Consider the following 19,763-nt stretch of genomic DNA (forward strand, 5'->3'; position numbering starts at 1 on the left):
TAACTTACACAATATTTTTTAAAGAACTACCTGCTCCATCTATTTATATTCAGCAAGTTGAGGACACTAAGTCACAGAGGTCCGTAACAAAACATTGCTCGAGTACGTTAAAAATAAAAGAATACACTGTGAGAAACCCAAACTATTAATTTGATTTGGGTATTCCAACTTCGCAAAAACACTGTTATTAGATATATCTAGATCTAAGTCAATTTAAACTATAAAAGCTTATTAACAAGTCTCAAAATAATAAACAAGTGCGTAACTGGCACCCGGTGGAAGTGGTTCTAGTGCCAAACAGTGGAACTGAGCTGCCAGCCCACCACCCCAGAGCTTTCTCTGCAAGCATGAAGGCAGCAAGCTATTTTCATAGATGGTAATAGAAGAATTGCTGAGAACCAAAGATGGCAGAGTAATATTTCCACAATTTGCCAAGCGTATAAAAGCAGAGACGTGGTTTGGCTGGGTCACAGCGACAAGTGACAAACACAACCTCCCCCAGAATAAGCACTAACCCAGAGGATGCAAAGGGGTTGTATAGAAGAAGAGCAGCGAGGAAGTTTCTTCTCACTTCCACTTAAACACTACATCCAGTTCTGCCCCAAACAACACTGAGGAGTCAGAAGAGGTTCAGAAAATGTTTTCTAACAGATTCACAATCTGGCAAGCCTACCAGGCGCTGAAGGCTAGCACAGCCTGCCCACAAAGTTTCAGAATCATTGCAACCTATGTCTGACATTATTTATTCAGGAGTATTTACAGTAATAGCAACTTAATTCTTGAAGGCAGACAGATCAACCTAACCAGACACACTGGCCAGCAACTGTTGATGTAATAAATTCAAACTGGGTGTTGCCATGCAGAGATATTCTCCCAGAAAAATGCAAAGACAGCAGTGTATTGATTTAGCTCCAGCCTCATTCTCTCATCCAATCTCTGAAAAATCCTATTCCTATGTATAAAGAATAAGGAAGAACGTGGCGTGGATACCTTCCTAAGCAAATTCTGTCTACTATTCAGGGATAATTTTCTACTAGAAACATTACTGGCATGGATCATTTTGCTCAAAGAACAGACATATAGCTGGCATTCATTTCCAAGAGATAAAGGGTTAAAGCAGCTACTCATTTCCTTAACTCGATGACTACTACTATTGTAAAGTCCTGTATTCAGCTGAATTCCATCAGGCCATGCTTTCTTAACACAGTCTGACATGTACCTCTTCAAGAGCTTGGAAGGTTTTTTCCTCCTCTCTGCCTCTCAGTAGTAGACAGTGTAAGCAAATACACCTGAAAAGCCAAATAGAAATCTAAACACAAAGTAATATTTAATTATCAAACTGGGAAGACTGATGATTGGGGCAAGTAACTGATTTTTTCAAAACAAAAAAATCAAAACCAAACCACACTTGCCAGGTCCTTTACAGACAACACAATACTGTTTTTTGTTTCAAGTTCATAACTTGGCTCTTAAAGTAGTTGATAATGAACCAGCAGGCATTATTTTAAATCAACCAGTTTTATTAAATGAGCCAGAAAGGAAAGAGGCAGGGCTAATTACCAACATTCCTTGATGAATTACCTAGCGGTGTGTGGTAAATCTCTGGGCGTCTTTGTCTTTATCCCCAAATTTATCCCGTACTTATTTCTCAAGAGGTTAAAGGACATGGGGCTAATTAAGGAACCAATCCAATGACAGACAGAATCATTCAAGGTAAGGCTGGTTTTTACTCTTTCAAGCTTTTGCATCTCTGCCTGGTACTTCTTAATCTAATTTTTTTAAAAAAAAAAAAAAACTTTACTGGTGGGGAGAGGGAGGAAAAGCACTAATCTTGTCATGGTCAAGCAGGTTGAAATTGCCATGCAGTGCTGGGCAAAATGCTACATATTTGTAATTTAGCCAACAAGAAATTCCTTAAGCCTCTCTTGAATGGCAGGAATGTCTCCAGCTTGTCACTTTGAATTCATTCACTGCACAGGTTCAGCGTCTCGGAGAATAATGCTGCCAAACTAGCTGAAGAACTGAAATATTTGCGAGTACACATAATACCAAAAGATTACTTTAAGCAGATCTTAATTTTCACATTTAAAATTTAACGTCTATCAAAGGTGCCAACAGAGGCCTCCCAAAACGTCAGCCAGCCCCCCCACATCCCAGCGCCGCGTGTGGCTCTGGGCACTATTTTCTGCCAATTTAAACTATGGAAGCAACAGCACAACTGCAACAATTAGCGCTGACCCTCTTTATACGCCCTTGACTCAAACAGAAAAGTGGAATAAGATGTTTTTCAAATAAACGTTGACTGAAAAAGGACTTTATACAAGCTGCTAAAACATGTTAGATGGTGGGCTGCGGAGCCTCATCAATGCTTTCAATACCCACAACTATGGGCACCAACAAATCTTTGGGAAGATTAACTCATCTTCTGCAGGTCCAAAATAGCCACTGCCACATGTTGAACCACCATATTCCCAAGGTCACGTAACGCAGCCATCAGATAATACAGCTAGACCAAGGGAAAATGTTTTGAAGCTGCAAGACCACAAACTTAGCACGTTCTCCCTACATCTGTGGATATCATCATGCCAGCAGGAAGACAGCAAATCCTTAAGACCGCCAAGTAGCGTATAAACCATCAAGAACCTGGGTGCAAGAACCTTCTAAAATGTGACCAGAACTCAGACTTCCCATACTATTTCTTGCGAATATAACCTTACTCCTTTTTGTCTATTTGCAGGGCGAGAGCACTACGAGAAGGAACAGTTTCTCAGCTGCCTCCCTGCTCTGTTCAGTCACCTCTGCACTCTGCTCACAGCATCATTTACCTACACAATACTTAGGCACCCCAGCAGCTCAATTCAGCAGCAGGATGGATCGTCCCTTAACTCTGGGAGCTGTATTTTGTGCCACAGTCACCACATCTGAAGAGCCAAGATGGAAAGATCGGACATCAACAGCAACAGCATTTCTCTTGAGAGCTGGGCACCACATGGATTTGCATCCTGAGTAAAAGGACATTTGAGACGAAGGGCAAAAGCAGTGTTTTGCACTAGCAGTCAAGCAGTCAGATACTTGTACATAGAAGCATGTTGGCCCCTTGAATTCCATGCATTTTTAATGTCTAATAACCTAGGTGTTAAGCAAGAGTTTACATTTTACCTCTATTATTAACCACAGATATCTAGCACCAGTGCTTGTTTTGGAATAGCTTTCAATCCACTAAGCATCCAAAAGACTTAAAGCCTGAGAGATACTTGTACTTACGTGAAGGTTTAGGAGACAAGGCGGGTTTTAGTTGTTCTGTAGTTCTGTGTTTCTTTACGAAGCAGCTGCTGTAGGGTTATGTACATGGGAGTCAAAGTATATCCTTAAGCATTCTATCTGTAGTTCACCAAGAGTTGGTCTGGCTTGTCTGAGTTCTCAACTGCAAACACACTCCATGCTTACTTAGCATACCAGCACACACTACTATCTACCATTGTCAGGTTAGATTAAATTAACTTTTAATCAGATAAGCATATCCACAAGCACACATTTGCTGTAGCAGATGCTACCACACATTTATCTTCACATCCCATTGTTCCTGTTCTCCAGAATGGTGAGATAAGTCCCCCACACAATGAAGTTTTACGGTAATTATTACACCAAGAATACTACTACTAAGCGCATAGCCTTCCCTCTGTTACTGCCACAGGTCACTTTCTGTAATAGGTACACTGGAAAAGGACAAGAAAAAAGAATTTTTTTAATATGTGTCCATAGTCATTAACATCACTCAGGAGGCATGCTTGGCATTTCAAAAATGAAGAACTACAGGGTATCTGATGCAGAGAGCTTATCGTGGTGGTGCATTTAAAATATGAATTAACAATGACATGACACAAGGGCGAAGGCAAGAAGCCAGCCTGGTTGCCTGCACTGTTCTGTGCAGCACGACTGCAGCGTTGCACTCCTGTCGACGCAGAAAAAGCTCCTCTAAAGGGAAAAGATGAACATGAGCTACAGCAGTGGCTGGGACAGCATTAACGAACAGATGAACAGAAGTATTCTGGTATTAGTAATGATCAGCCCACAGTACAAGGTGGGCAAAAGCTCCTACAATAACAAAGCAAGAAGAAACTAAATCCAGTAAACAGTATCTGGTTCTAGGCTTTGAAAAGAAGAGGTTTCAAGCTTTAGGACCCCAGGTGAAAGAAGAAAAGACCACAATGACAAGACGTAGCAGTAAGAAGCTGTAATTCTAGTGCCAAAGAAGCAGATGATGTCTACCATGCAGACATTAACCTAGCAGTGTAGCAAGGGGAATCCTAAGTGAGGTCCTTAGTGGCAACTAAGCTTTAAAATATCCAGGATATTATAAACATTACTGTATGCAAATACACTGTTAATGTGTTAATAGTAAATATTATTTTTGCCTATATTTCCACACGTATGTTTGTATATACGAATCTCATTCTGTGGTGAACTCTCCCGTCAGCAAGAGCAGGCACTACATGGGAGCACAGAGAGGAGACATCTCAAGCTGCAGATCACCAAAGCATACCCACCTTGTCCAGATCCTCTGCGGCAAGGGAATCTTTGCTCCCTCTCCAAAACCAAGGACAAAGGGGATGTTAGCATCCCAAAAGGCACCTATTATATCATCTGATGGTGGGGAGATCTGTTTATATCTCATTACCCGCCAAGCATTAGTGTGGTGTCCAAAAGACATCTGCATCAGTGCAGGAACACGCCAGCCCCTGCAGCAAACACCCACTGCGGGTTCCCACCCCATCCCTCAAGACTGTGCTTTGTCACTGCATCCGACATGGCTCTCCCACCTCAGTGCCTGTGCCAAATGGAAGTTCTCAAATCAGCAATGGGAGGCAAACAGAGAGGAAGAGATGTCAGAGGCCCAGTAGATTTCTTACTGTGCCATTCATTAATGCTCAGGAGGAGGGTGAGGTAAACCAACCACATTCTCGGGAGCATTAGCATGCAGCAGCAAGGACAGACTGGGACAGGGGCCACACCATTTCACTACGGTGTTCCCAGTTCAGACTTCCTTATGCCATAGACTGGTGCATCACATTAAAAATATGACAGCACAAGCGTCATATTTGCGTACCAACTGAGGAACACCCACAAATACCATGGAGGGGTACAGGGAAGAAATATTCACCTTCAGTTCTCCAGCTTCCATCTGCTTAGTGACTCATGCAGAGGGCTGGATGTCAGCTGCCCACTGGTAACGTTTCCAATTCTGCAAGAACTAGTGATGTTTTCAATGGAACTGATTTGCAATTGTGTGGGCTGATGAGGCCTCAAGCCTCCTGTTCTGACTGCTGAAGATGCTTCAGTGCATCTCCTTCCATGGAGGACAAACCTGTCCATGCCAACTGCAGTTTCTGCAATGCTACACTGTGGTTTGGCAGGTCCAAAGTACTTAGGGGATTGGGTCATGCTTGTTCTGACAAGTAAACTTTATCCAGAAATCAGGTAAAACTACACAAACTATAGAGCAAAGCTACAATTCGATTTCTCTAACGTCTCTCAATCAGCAAAAAAAACAGGCAAGTCCTCACTCCTCCACCAGCCCTCTTCTCTGAATTGATGCAGTTAGCTCACTTTCTGGACCAGTGCAAATACTGTAAGTAAGACTGCTTTGAGATAAGTGTACCTGTCATTAAAAAAAAAAGAGACAAAAAACCAACAAACAAACAAAAAAAACAGATGAATCTTCAAAGCAAGACTTAATCACCATCTCAAGTCTGACTACTTATATCAGCAGAACTTCTCAAAGCCTCACCCAGTAACCAAGGAGCACTTCTGCCTGCTGAACAAGAAAATCCCAAAATCAGCTGCATGGACTGACACTGAAAACCAACCTACAGATGAGGATAGCATCTTGCTGCCTGTCAGAAAGGCAGGGAGTTGTCCTGCTGTTGCTGCTCATAGCTTGGCAGGCAGGAAGGAGATCACTCGCTCTACAAGAATCCTGCAAGTTGCTTTTTAGGAAAGAGGTCTGGGAGCAGGTGAGGCGGGCCAGAAAAGACATGAAAAGCAGAATCCAGCAAATACATCACACCAACAGGAGACGCTCCATAAATATCAGTCAGCAGACAGCCACTAAGAGTAGAGGAGAAAAGCCAGTGCCGTGACAGCAAGCAGGAAGACCGTAACAGATGAAGTCCAAGGCAGCTATGGTGAAGCTGATTAACAGACCAGGTACAGTACAAAGCAAGAACACGTTCTTTCTATTCCTAATAACCAAGAACTTCACCACCTTCAACAAACTGAACCCCACAAGGTACAGGACTAATAGCAGTTATATTTTGTAATGGACGACTGAGGAACGAAAGGACTGACTTATCCACAGGTCTCAGTGACTACAGGCAAGGACCTGATGCACGATCTGGACCATCCCTGCTTACAGAAATGCAGCAACCAGTTCCCAGAGATCAGCTCTGGAATACTAGAGTTGCGATCTGCAGCACTTCTCCTCCAACAGATAAGGACTCCTACCAGACAAGAGTAACTGCAGTCAACAACAATAAAAAGAACAGCTTCTTAACACCAATTAAGTATGCAGAACTACATCTGTACGGAAGAAGCTAGTCTGTAAAAAAAAAAATGCACTGAATGCATCTTAAGATGAACTCTTGGCAAAGAACTTAACTCTTTTAAATAAAAACATAAGCTTACTTTATAGCTAGGGAATAGATTTTGATCCAACATCGATAGTGCTTGGAACTACTCCAACGATCAACATTTTAAGTCAAATACTCCCATTTCCAAGGCAAAGCAAGAAGCTGAACTGCAGCAGAAGCAAAGAAATTCTTGTAACAACCCTCAGTAGCTTTGGTTCTCAGCTACCAACAGGAGATGGACAAGAAGGTGCCTAAAGACAAACCAGTCTGTACATCTGCAAAGTTAACATCAGCCCTAACAACTCTATTTTTTTGCTACTAGATTCAAAGACATACCTGCTTCAAATGCATTAGACCTACTCCTAGTCCATCTCTTTATTAGGCTTCACAAAGCAACGCAAAATTTAAATTCCAACAGGTCATTTCCTACCTTGTCAAGTTACATTACTTGTCAGAGAAATGATGCAATAAATCATTACTCAGGAAAATGAAATTCTATTTATTCATACAGCCTTGAACACATTATGTAATTTGGAGGTTGCTATGCAATGTGACATAGATTCATAGGCATTTCTCTTTCTTTCTGTACTGATTCTAAATGAACACCTTGAACATCTTGAAAACAAATATAAAATGCAAGCTCATTAACGCCTTCGGCTTCTTTTTAAAATAATCATTCCAGACTACCATTCTCAGACATAAGAGTGTTGTTCTCCTTCTCACACAGTGATACAACACAACAGGTTGACAAATTCAACAGGCTTGGAGTGGGGTTTTTGGATGCTAAGTTCCAAAACGAACAAACAAAACTAAAAGTAAAACCATCTACTACATTTGGCCTTATTTTTGTTTGTGAAGTAATATTCAAAGATTTCTTTTAAAAAATTAAAAAGATTAATTGCAGATTAACGTTCCTGGAAGTGTAAAAAACCCCTTTGTGTCTATCTCATTCTTTAAGGTCACTAAACCCAGACTGTCTGGATAATAAAGTTACCAACTTAGTTCACTATTTACCCAATTAGAACTTCTGTACAGCTCATATGGAAAATTTGTCCACAGCTAAAAAACAACTGAAGTGTAAAAAGCAGCTGCAGGGAAATGATGTAACTCATACAGTATTACTACAGGCAGAGCTGGCTGTCAGCGTATCGGCATCAGGATGATCCTGATTTATTGGTAACCTCATATTTTAGGCCAAATAATCTTTTTTTTTAATTAAAAAAATAAATAAAATAAAAATAAAGGATAAAAGGATGTATCTTCAGCTGCCTTCCCCCACCAAAAACACAAGCCGCAAAACGATGCAAATCAGCTTCTCGTCTCTCATGGGCAGAGACCAAGAGGACTTGTTTTTGTGAATTTTGACCGCTACTTATGTAAATGCAGGTGATGAGAAGACAGACATCATTTTGTTCCAGCAGGCGGCTCACATATCCACATCACCTTGAGTGTACAATTCTGTCACCAAAAGGTTGTTTCCAGTTATTATTTTTAACTTACAAGCCAGTTCAGGATACATTTCTTAATCTTTCGCTTAAGAGGCTCACGCACGCTGTGTCTGGGCCAAAGACAAGTGCAGGGAAGGTGTCCTCCCTCTTTCCAGGAAGCCCTCTTCTCTCAGGTGGAATCAGGGGACAGATACTTCTTTCGCAATGCTGACAAAGATTCAGGATCGAGTCTTTTGCATGAAGTTCCCTAGCAATGCTCCAGCAGGTTACAGATCCTTATGCAAACCCTATGACAAGCCAGCTCCTAGTAACCTCTTTCGTAATAACTTAGTCTGGCCTTTTGGCTGCAGCATCTTCTGTAGTTTGTCCCTCTGAACTGAAGGGCTGCCTCCTCTCCTCTCTCATATGAAGAGGCAATTGTAAAGTGAACAACACATACAACTGCTGATGTTTCTTCAAGACATTACACTCATTCCTTAACAGTAAAATTTCATGAGAAAATAAACACTTTCCTACAAGTTTTCAGAGGTTTTAAAACAAACCCTAAAATTCACATCATAATATGCTGGGATGAAAAGATGTAAAACACTTAATGTGTTTATTTTACTAACTGCACTACAAACAAAAAAACTATTCCATAGCACCTACACTTCTACTAGATCTGAATTATAACTATGGTATCATAACCTAGAAACAAAGTGCTGTACACAAATGTTGTGCGTAACACAGAAACATCAGACAAAAACAGCTCTTCCCAGTCCATTTCAGATACTTTACTATATGCATGTGCACACACGTTCATTGCATATCATATTTAATTTCTAATGAAGTGTGTGTTGTATGCATATATATAAAATTCAAAATTGAACTATCGCCTTTTTGCTCCTAGATCGCAGACGATCCTTGAGCACAACTCTGGTGTCCCAATCAAGTATTAGTTTTGGCACTGTCAGCACAACACCGTAATGCAGAGTCAATAAATAAAAGCACCCTACGTTTCTTCCATAAACTCGTCACACTGCCAGCCTCAAAATCCTGAGCCTGCAAGTCTATTTTAAAACTAAATCTTCGAATACATATCATTGATATATAACAATGGTGAGTGAAATACAAGCGGACTGTAACCAAGGCTCGAAAAAAAAAAACCAACACCTATCTGGGATGAATACGCTTATCAACTGAAAGCGACTAAACATCAGACTGCAATAAAAAGATTTGGCAATAATGCAAAGCAAATAGAGAAACTCTTCAAAACTGATGGAAATTTTATTTTCATGAAATATGTCACCAAATTTCTCCAAAACACTGTGCATTCTTTTACTCGCACATCTCACATTGCATTACTCTACTTGGACTTACCCAGTACATGAAATTACCTCTTTTCTTATAGCTGTTCACGTTTTTCCCCAGTAATTAGCAAGCTACCACCCCTTTGACAGAGGGATACTAACAAGCTCCTACAGTTTCCAGTGGGACAAGGAATCCAAATCTACTAATAGCAAACAAGTCATTTAAGCAAAAAAGGATTACGAAGGCTCCTTGCAAGAGGCTGGAAAATGACCCGTATTTCAGATTAAGGCTCTCAGAGAAGCTCTTTTGTAATGAGTTTTGACTCCATTTTATAAAAATATTTCATTGTTTTCTTTAAAAAAAAATCAAAATATTGGTTTGAGTATCTATTCATCATTTCTTCCTTTTGAAAGTAAGTAGGCACTAGAAAGATGAAGAAGTGTTTTCCAAAGCGAAAATGACAGAAATATTAGTGTTGTAACAAAACCTCCCTCCGAAGATTTCAAGAGTTTAAGGAAAACAAAAGTCACACAAACTTTTAAAAAAGGTTTTCCCATTCTTCGCTACAGGACAACAAAAAAAGCTGCAAATCAAGACAGAGCACAGCATATTTGCAAAATTTCATTGCCAAAAAACCCTTATAACAACATCTCTATTAAATAAAGTAGTTTTAGATGAGCAAGAACTCCTGGAGAGAAAGGCAGAGGGACCGGCGTACCTTGAGGACCTCCATGGGTACCTGGGTGGCAGGGGGCAGGCTGGGGGGCACGCTGACGTTGATGGCAGGTGTCTGGCTGACCGGCACTCGCTGCTGCATGAACTGGGCTGCTTGCTGCTTCTGCTGCTGCTCCCGACGCTCCTGCTCCTGCATCTGCTCACGCATGAGCTGCTGTCGTAGCAGGATTCGTGAGGTCATGCTGGAGGAGCTTAAGGGAGGCTTGGAAGCGCCAGGATGCTCGGAATTGCTGTGGGAAGACCAGATAGAGACAGCTCAGCTTCCACAAACGGGATCATGACTCCAGCGGCTGGACCTTGCACAACTACACCAGAACACGAGGCGGGATGGGCGAGGGTATGCCCCACCACACCAGCCGACCTACTTCAGGTACTTAGCAGCCACGTTAGTCTTTAGCTAACTGTTTCCAAATGCCCATACCCAGTTGTAGAGAGTTATTTGCCGTTTCAATTTCACATCAACCATCCACAAGTAAAACAAATACTTTTATACAGAACAGCAGGTACTCGTATTCCTTTTTTTAAAAGGTACTTAAGGGCTGGATCAAGTCTTATAGCTATAGATCATTCTCCAGGTCTAATGATCAACCTTATAAATGAATAGATAAAATAAATCTACTTCTCCTGTGAAAGTACAACATAACAAAGATTGGTTACTTTCTGCAAAATACTACCTCGCGGTTGGATTTGCTGGTGGTAACATTCTTCATAGCTAGCAACCAGACTCAAAATAACCCAACTCCCACTTCAGGCCCACCAGCATCTTCTGAGCACAGTAAGACACGAGAACACGCAGAATAAACAACAGTAACAGCTGTATTTTCAGTCACATCACACTGCTATTTCTAAGCCATTGGGAAGAGAGCTTCCCACCATACAGCATGACACACGCCCACGGCTTCACTATGGACTGAAGGGACACCCATCAGTTGGTCAGCCCTCAGAAGAAAGAGTCCATGTTTTAAGACCTTTCTCTGTCTTCAGTAAGACAGAACAATTAGGGCAGGTAAATACCAGGCTGCACACCTTTCCAAGACGTTGGAAGCCAGTAAATATACATGAGAAAGAACTACAGCACATACAGTTCAGGATAACTGTTTTATGAACCTGACTGCTGCAGCTGATTGCCATAAGCCCATGGAAAGAATGGGTTCATTAGTCTGTAACGATGTAGGGCCTGGGGAAGCCACAGTAACCCTCCTGCTTTAGCAAACCCCACCTCTGGCTCCCCCATTTAGGTGCTACCAGCAGGATGCTGATGGGAGACCTTGTTAAGGCATCCAGGAGCCAGCATCTCTTGCAGCATCTCTTCCAGGTCTCACCTGGAGGCTGCAGGCACTGAGAGCTACTTGCGCTTGGGCCACCAGAGCCAGTGCTGTCAGAAGTTCTCCGGCTTTGTTTAGAACTAATCTGAAAACAATTCAGAGCAGAAATTAAAAAGGTGAACCCACATTTACTCTCCCAAGAGATCAAGCTCTGCTTTCCACAGAGCAGATTCTGGGGGCAGGGAGGGAAGGGACCATTTTGCTATTTAAGACCTGTCAGGTTGAAACATTCACTGAGACACTGATCCTTTTGATAAAACAAGAGAAAACCTTTGTGGTGAAGCTAATGCAGCTGTGGAATAATCGCACTAATTAGCTGCTCAAGACAAGTCATTGACTGTGATACTTGTAAAAAACACCACCCTTTCAATTACGGGTGAAGCATTCTCACATCCAAACCCAGCAGCATCTTTCCTGGCTGCACATCTGAACCACTTGCACATTTCCAAATCAAGGACATGCTTTATTTCCATGACAGCTCAATTATAGATCAACAGATTCCCAATTTTTTTTGATCATGCAATGCTACCAGAAAAAAAAAAAAGTTTGAGCATGCACCCCAATATATGTTTATTTATTTATTAATTATACACATGTATTACTTAAGTGCTAAGATTTTCTTCCTGCCAACCAGTAACACTGTGCATCCCACCTTGGAGATCACTCTAACATATGAGCAAAAAAAGACACTTAAATGCTGCTTTTAAGGAAGGATTCATTCTCCTCATGCTGAGGAAAAACTTATTCTGTATCCTGCAAGCAGGACTCTTAGTTGTGTGCTATTGGCATTTTTTTATAGATACTTAATGCTGCAAAATTGGTAACCCAGCAGTTCCTCCCACCTACTTTCATTTTAAACTGTTCCTCCACCTACTAAAGCCCAGTGTGCTGAAAACCATCTCAGAATAACCTTTCCATATACTAAAGTTCTGGTGCATGCGAGGGAGAAGGAAGCAGAAATGATTTCCACAGCATTTCAAACAGCTCCTGCCAGGAACTTCATCTCACTCAGGCCGTTACTGTACCTACACACTCCAACAACTCAACAACTGTGCTTACAGCACCCCGCAGGTGATTCGGGGATCTCCTGTTGATACACAATTGTCAACAGAAACTTCAAATACTGTATCTTTAAAAGAAACCATAATCCCAGGAAATGCTCTACAGTCAAATTCTGCCCTAAAGGAAGTAGACTCTTCCAGGTTTTATTTCTTTTATAATTCTGCTAAATAGTCTAGTTATTCACCCCCCAAAAAAACTACCTAGATGTACTGGGCAGGTTCTGCAAGGCTGGGCAACGTACTTTATAAATAAGTATCAAAAGGAGAGCAGACACCAGCAAGGGAAGAAGAGTCTTATTTTACATCCAGAGCACAGGATTTTAGTGGCCAGATGAGAGGGAAGAAAGAGGTTGAGAGGAAATTGCTGAATGTCCTGTTCATCCTTATTTCAAAGGAGAAGCCAGAAACCAGTGAGGCTACCACAAAGCTGCAAGCTCAGTAGACGCATCATTCTCTTATTTGTGGACGTTATATTTTCATGCAGCATAGAATACACAAGCCTCAAACCAACGGAGCGCTGGCACTGCTGCCAGACCTGCCGACAACACATCTGAGTTCAAATAAAGCTTTTATCCGAGATAAAAGCTGCTGCACAACACCTGCCTGCCTGACCAGATGCTACTGTCTCAAGCACTGCGAAGGAAACCAAACACAAGATATGAAATACCCCATGATTTATCCCCAGGAGCTGTAAAGCTCCAGCAGGCAGGGCGGTGTCACCACACCAGCACTCCTTCTGCTTGCCACAAGTGGTACTGATTAAATGCGGAAAACTGTTTGAAACTATGGCATCTCATCCTCCAAGCTTGTCCTATGCACAGCACAGACCATCCTCTCTCTCAGCTTCCCTTCCCCACTGCATCTGGTCCTTCTCTCCACCGCAGGATACTCTGCCCAAAGCTCCAAGTTGGAATGGAAGATGGTTTTGGTTTCATCACCATGCACCCTCTGGAGAGCAAACAGGAGAAGGTTTGTCAGAAACTCCATTTTCCAATCAACAAAAGCAATTAAAAGAGTTTTGAAAACTCCATTTTTTAAAGCTTCTTGAACTTTATGTGCTGCTGCACAGGCACATCTTCTCCCATGACCAAGCACAATGCCACAGGCTGCGGTGCGGCCCAGAACCTGGACACGTGGATTCAAAAAAAACCTCTCATACATGAACTGATTCACCCCTGGATTATGTGGAACTGGCAACAGCGCCCACACGCACAACTGATACACGATGTGATTTAGATACTTCCTGCACACACAGTTTATGGATACCACTTAATTGCAATAAATGAAACCAACTCATCCTTTTAATTGACATATGATTAAGCCAGTTATCCATGAGCAGACTAATAAGCACAGTGTAATACAGACTGAGAGTTATTAGTTATGAGTGTCATGTGCCAATCCAATTAATCATGAAGTGATAACGTTTTATTAAATAAATTTAAATTAGATATTCATTGCACAGATGCCTGGGAAATGTTAGTGACTGCATACATAAATTATAATGCAGATGGCCCTGGCATAATAAAAAGCAACTGATCAGATTAAAATCAAGTTTGATTTGGTTGCCATCAACTCAAGAGATTACAGACATCATACCCTTTAGAGCCTAATCTACCTTCCCAGATGCATACTGATTATTTTATCACTGTCTCCTTGGGAAAAGACAAACTAGTCTTTTGTTGGCTGATTGTTTTCAGATTCTTATAAATTGATCAAACAAGTTCTGGGGTTCACGTGCATTATTTACATGAGTTGTCTGGTTTACAAACATGATTTTGCATTAGCTATATATTCCTTAAGGAACTTCTCTGGATGTTTTGAACTGGGAAATACTGTTTAACTCAGCTTTGCTTTTTAATCATCGTTCTAGAACTTATTATAAAGCCTCCAGTGTAAGGTTTCTTAGACAAACTACAACAGATAAAAACACAGACCAACTTTTCAAACCCAAAGCTTCCTCAAACAAGAATCAAATAATATGTGTTTAAGAAAAAAAAAAAGCTTTCAAAACCACTTGCTCTGGGCAGGATCAACTGCCCTGCTGTAAGCAAAGAAACGGCACACAAGAGGGAGGCTTTTGCTTTCCTCCGTTCATGCCGACTGTGGGTTAGTTACGGGGTTAGGCCACGCAAAAATCAGCCAAGAAAAGCAGATTTAGCACCTCAAGAAATCCACTAAGCTGCAGCAGATCTCAGAGGTCAAGGCAAGAAATAACACAAGATTTAAATGCTTGTGTTTCATGTCCTACCCTTATCCCATTCATCATTATTTATAGAGAAAAGAAAGGCATCCGCATTTAAGTATGACATTAGCATAAAACTATCTTTAACACAAGCAGATGAGAGGTTGCACATCACAACTCATAGTTGGCTTGACTTGCAGAAGGCATTATCAGAAGAGACCACCACACCAATCCCCTTCCAACACCCCTCCTGTTCAATGACCACTAGAGTTCCTTAAATTAATGAGTTTATTTGTACAGATTCTGTTTCCAGGCTCTCTACCAAGCAGTAAAACATCAGGAAACATTTGCTGTCAGTAGTACATACTTGGCTGAAGCAACAATACCTCTAGCAGCATCTAACCTGCCAGACAGCATCGTTGTTTGCCAGGAGGGTAAGGGGAAAGAGAATGATACCAAAACAAAAGGCAAAAGAAAGAAGTAAGTGGGAGAGGAAGCTGTATTACCAAATAAATAATAAAAAGCCACTCAAACAAACAAACAAACAAAAAAAAAAGTCAAACCCACAATCAACAATAAACCCTAAACAATCACTTCTCCCCTATCCTCAGCCAAGGCAGGGTATCTTGAGTACAAGGGAACTATGAGGACATTTTCTGTGGGGCACTTTGTACTTCATTCGTAAAACTTAATAACTGATTGTGGGTTACAGTGGTGCTCCACTCATGACGCCAACTGGCTGGTGCTGCTTAAAGTATCAACGTTAAAAAACCCAAACCAAAGTTGGCAACTTCCTATGTCCTTTCTTACCAAGGACAGAGCAATTACATAAATGGTGCAGAGACCTTTATCAGCCTTTATGATAAAGCAAGGACTATGTTTCAAGCTTCTACATGAAAGGCTTCCACATTTGAAGGTTACATGTTCAAGAGACACCCTGCCTGCTGTTACATCTACTCCATCACCAAGGTGAAAGTTTTTCTGTCTCTCCAGAGCCTTCTCACCCTGACCTGCACCAGCTCAGTGCTGTTGTTCTGCAGCAGCACTGCTCACGGTACAGCAGCACTGCCTTGGCACCTGTAGAACAACCCTCGACCCAGTGGGCACCCATCCACCTACCCGAACGCACTGTGAGCACCTGGTCAGCCAGGGGAAGGAGGAAAATCCCTTCAAACACCCACCAAGCACATCTACTGCCTGCGAGCTAAGGCCTGAACTATAAATCTAATTCATTCAGTGAACATACTTGCCTTTACAAAACACCAACAAAACCCAACCACACAAACAAAACCACTTTATTTAATCCTCAGCTAAGAATTTACTTTAAGCAGCTGTACACCATTTAGTAGTTTTCCATTTTTCTTCCTGTCTTTAAAGCACACCTTCACAAGCTGCTGAACATAATGCTTTCTGAACTTAATGAAAACCTCTCTCATGACCCAGGAGCACTCAGTAAATAATTATTAAGCTCTGGAGGTGGCTTTCGCATGAGTGTTGACTTAATAAAATGCCGTAAGTTGATCTGCTTGAATGCCCATTTACTTGGGGACACAGCTTGCAGTATAGCTTGGAAAGCTTGATCATCAGATTAAGGAACAAGGTAAAACTAAAGAGGTTCAATCTAGAACCTGCAAAGGTCACTTTTTACAATCCTTTACTACTGTTCCTGTTAAAACAGAGATGAATAATTGCAAACCAAGAGTATCACCAAAGACATCTATATAATAATCACTATCATGCACCAAGCCTTTTTATACCTGAATTGGACCTCCATTAGGCCAAATACATGTGTTTGTCATGAAATTTCAGGAGGAGATATACATAATTAGAAATGTATGTATAAATATTTAACATTTTTTTAAAACACGGAGTATTTCACATATCTTCTCCTTCTGAATGTCATCATTATTATCTCAGCTGGTCAGCTAGGGCTCTGTAGAAGACAGTGGCCAGTTCAAAGCACAATATTTTTAACTCCCAGAACACAACCTCCATCAAAACAAACCAGTCACACAATCTGCTCACAGTGCCATCGCTCCGGGAAAGCGTCACTTACAGACAGAAGCTGTCAAAGGAGCAGGGCACGAACATCTGAATTCTAACAGCTTCCATCTCCCCCCTAGCCCTTGCGTCCAAGAGCTTTTGCTGAACACTGACTGGAGAAAGTCAAGTGGCGTGCCAGCCAGCCATGTCTCCAGGGGTGGCTCCAGATAAGGACCTGGCAACACCAATCCCCACGGAGCAGCAACACAGGCAGAGGTGCCCGACGCCTGTTGGCACGCAGACCTGTGCAATCCAGCACCTACCAAGGAGAAAAGGAGGAGGGGTTGAGGCGGCCACACACAAGGTCTTCAGATATAAATGAAAGGACTCCAAAACAGCCCAGAAGTTCGGAGTCTGCATCTCAGTACATCTTGCCTCACTTGCATGACTGTATTGCACAAACTCCTGATGGAGACAGCTCAGAGCAAAGCGAGGGTCTGCAGCAAGCAAAGATAAATCCCAGGCACCACCGCGGGCCTGTGCACCTGCACCCAGACAAGCTGTCCCACCCTCACCGTCCCACAGACGGACACCCCACTATAGGTCTGGGAGAAACAGAAGATGTATTTTGGTGTTGAAAACACTTCTCCCATTCATTAATTAAAAGGGGTGTGATCAGACCATTAATGGCATCAGAGGAATGGATAAGCACTGTCTGTAACCGCACCATTTTCTCACTAACTTTATCACTAAAAATAGAAAGGGGGGTGTAGGGGGGGTGCGCAAAACATATTGGCTTCTGGGACACAACTCCTTCACGTTCAAGGTTCACCTAGATGAACCTCCACGTAGAAACCACTGGAGGTGCATCTCAGAAGCGCCAGATGTGTGTCTGTAACTGCGTAGAGACTCAATATGATGGTGTACGTAAGGTTTCCCTAGTTCTACCTCTGCTCCAACAGGCTGAATTCCTCAGGCAGAAAAGGAGCAGGCGGGTGAAGACACCTACACACACACACACACAAACGCATTCAGGGCATTTAAAATGGAGCTGACTGCATTACCCAATATTAGTTTCAAACTCATCACAAGCTTAGAGAAGACATGACAAAACAAATTAAAGGGAGAAAAAGGCATGGGGGGGATTTGTCTTTCACTTGAAAGCCTGACCTTGCCAACAGCTTTTTGAACCATTCTTCGGACACCACATCTATGGTTACTTCCCTCTCTAAAGAGCTCTACAGACATTTGCAAAACAAAAAGTCAGATAGCTAAAACAACCAAGAAATGATAAAACAAAAAGTGAGGAGATAACACTCCACTAACAACCACCGTAGTTCTTGATTTTATAATACAGAATTTACCTTCTTCTGTCTGGGTAAATAAGAGAAGATAACACTATCAGAGAGGGAAGATGACATGTGATTTGCTATTTTTAATACTTTGCAACTACGTAGTGCCCAGATCTGACTTCATTTCACCTTTCCATCATATTTTGGTTCATAAATTATCTCTCTCTTACACAGTTGGATAGCAAGTTACTGCAGAAGCAAACCTGTAGAAAACCAGACTCCACCATATTGTGTTCAAAGCTTGCACCAGTCAAAGACCAGTCAAAAAAGCCCCCTCACTCCTTCAGGCTTACAGCGGCCCAGCAATTCCCAGTTTAAACCCCTCCACTCATCCAACAGTTTCTGCTTCTTGCCCTCACTGTTACAACACTATCCACGCTTTCCAAAGACAACAGAGGCAGCTCAAAGCCTCATCTCATGCAGATGACATCCCTGCTCTGGTATGCTGAGCAAACAGGATCTTAAGAAGCAAAAGGGAAAGTGCTTATGGAAGATTTGCTTTACATCATTAAGAACCCCAGTCAGTCATAATGAAAACCACAAAGTGAATTCAGTGCTCAGTGTGTGACAGGTGGGTGTTATCAGTATGTAGGACTTGCTCATTACCCTGAATACTACATGCAAGGGAACAAGGAACCCCTAACACTTTACTGCAATAACTCTAACATTAAAATAAGCTTGGATAGATATGATGTAAACTCTCACACACTTCAAAAGTCTCTAGCCACAGCATTAGCTGTTCATTACAGGACTTAATCGGGTCAGGTGAAACTTCAGCAGGTCAGGTACATCTTTAGCAACTTTTCTTTCTAATAAAGCAATTCTCCAGACTGCAGAAACCGATCCCTCAGCATCCATGTTTAAAACATACTTCAATTTTAGAGTCCTTATGTTCTCACAGTAGTTCTATAATTTTTTGCTATTTGTGGAAGAGTTAAGGCAAAGAGGATTGTTTTACCACGCAGGCTGAAAACTCAGGAGGGGAAAAAAAACCTTTATTCAGCAACAAGTCACTTTACCAGCCATTTGGATTTTACACTGCAACTGTGATTTTCAATTGTGGGACAGATGTACCAGTCTTGCTGGCTTGAGTATACACAGCACAGACAGGAAGGTGGGATAAGCTCCAGCTATCCATGTAAGAAAGTATTACTGATGTTTACAAACTTGCTAATTGAGGCCACACAAAATGACAGTAATTCACTGGAGGAATTACCCAACTGCAAACAGACTCAGAAGAGATGGCCTTCAGCTTCCTTGCTTAGGCCACTCAGTGTGACCTACAACATCGCTGACATGGGTAATCTCAACCCAATGCTCCTGAAGAAAGCAAATCCCAGTGGTCCATCAGCTAGTGCTGATGCTACCATAGGATCCAGCAACATCCTCAGCTCAGCAACATCCAGCAATAAATTCCATCTGTCCCCAAGTGCCTATCCCAAATCCCAGCCACTCCCAGTTCAGGGATTTCTCAAGATGGGTACAGGATCTGTGTGCTTATAGCCCTTGAGCGTACACCGGAGGTTATATCAGAGCATCTCAGTGGCTGCTCTGCAGCTGCAGCTGGGGTCAGTCAGTACAAATGTTGATTACACGACCCCTTCACCCACCATCCAACAGCTATAAACTCTGTGTGAAGTTCATGACATCTATACAAACTGCAGTCTTTAAATCAATACTAAATACTTCTGTGAAAGTACCGGTGAAGTGGCATCTCCAGGGACTGTCCTGGTAATTCCCATAAAAAAAAATCCCGCA

General features: G+C 41.9%; 1 protein-coding gene across 3 annotated transcripts in view; it reads right to left on the reverse strand.

Moving 5' to 3' along the window:
* Positions 1–19,763, reverse strand: part of MITF (melanocyte inducing transcription factor) — a 106,886-nt gene that overhangs the window by 38,522 nt on the left and 48,601 nt on the right. For all 3 annotated transcript variants that reach the window (XM_054076446.1, XM_054076447.1, XM_054076449.1), the window contains one exon: positions 10,086–10,332. In XM_054076446.1, the coding sequence (XP_053932421.1) occupies positions 10,086–10,332 (247 nt within the window). The remainder of the gene's footprint in view (positions 1–10,085; positions 10,333–19,763) is intronic.

Source organism: Cuculus canorus, chromosome 11 (assembly GCF_017976375.1).
Source record: "Cuculus canorus isolate bCucCan1 chromosome 11, bCucCan1.pri, whole genome shotgun sequence".
Taxonomy (NCBI): domain Eukaryota; kingdom Metazoa; phylum Chordata; class Aves; order Cuculiformes; family Cuculidae; genus Cuculus; species Cuculus canorus.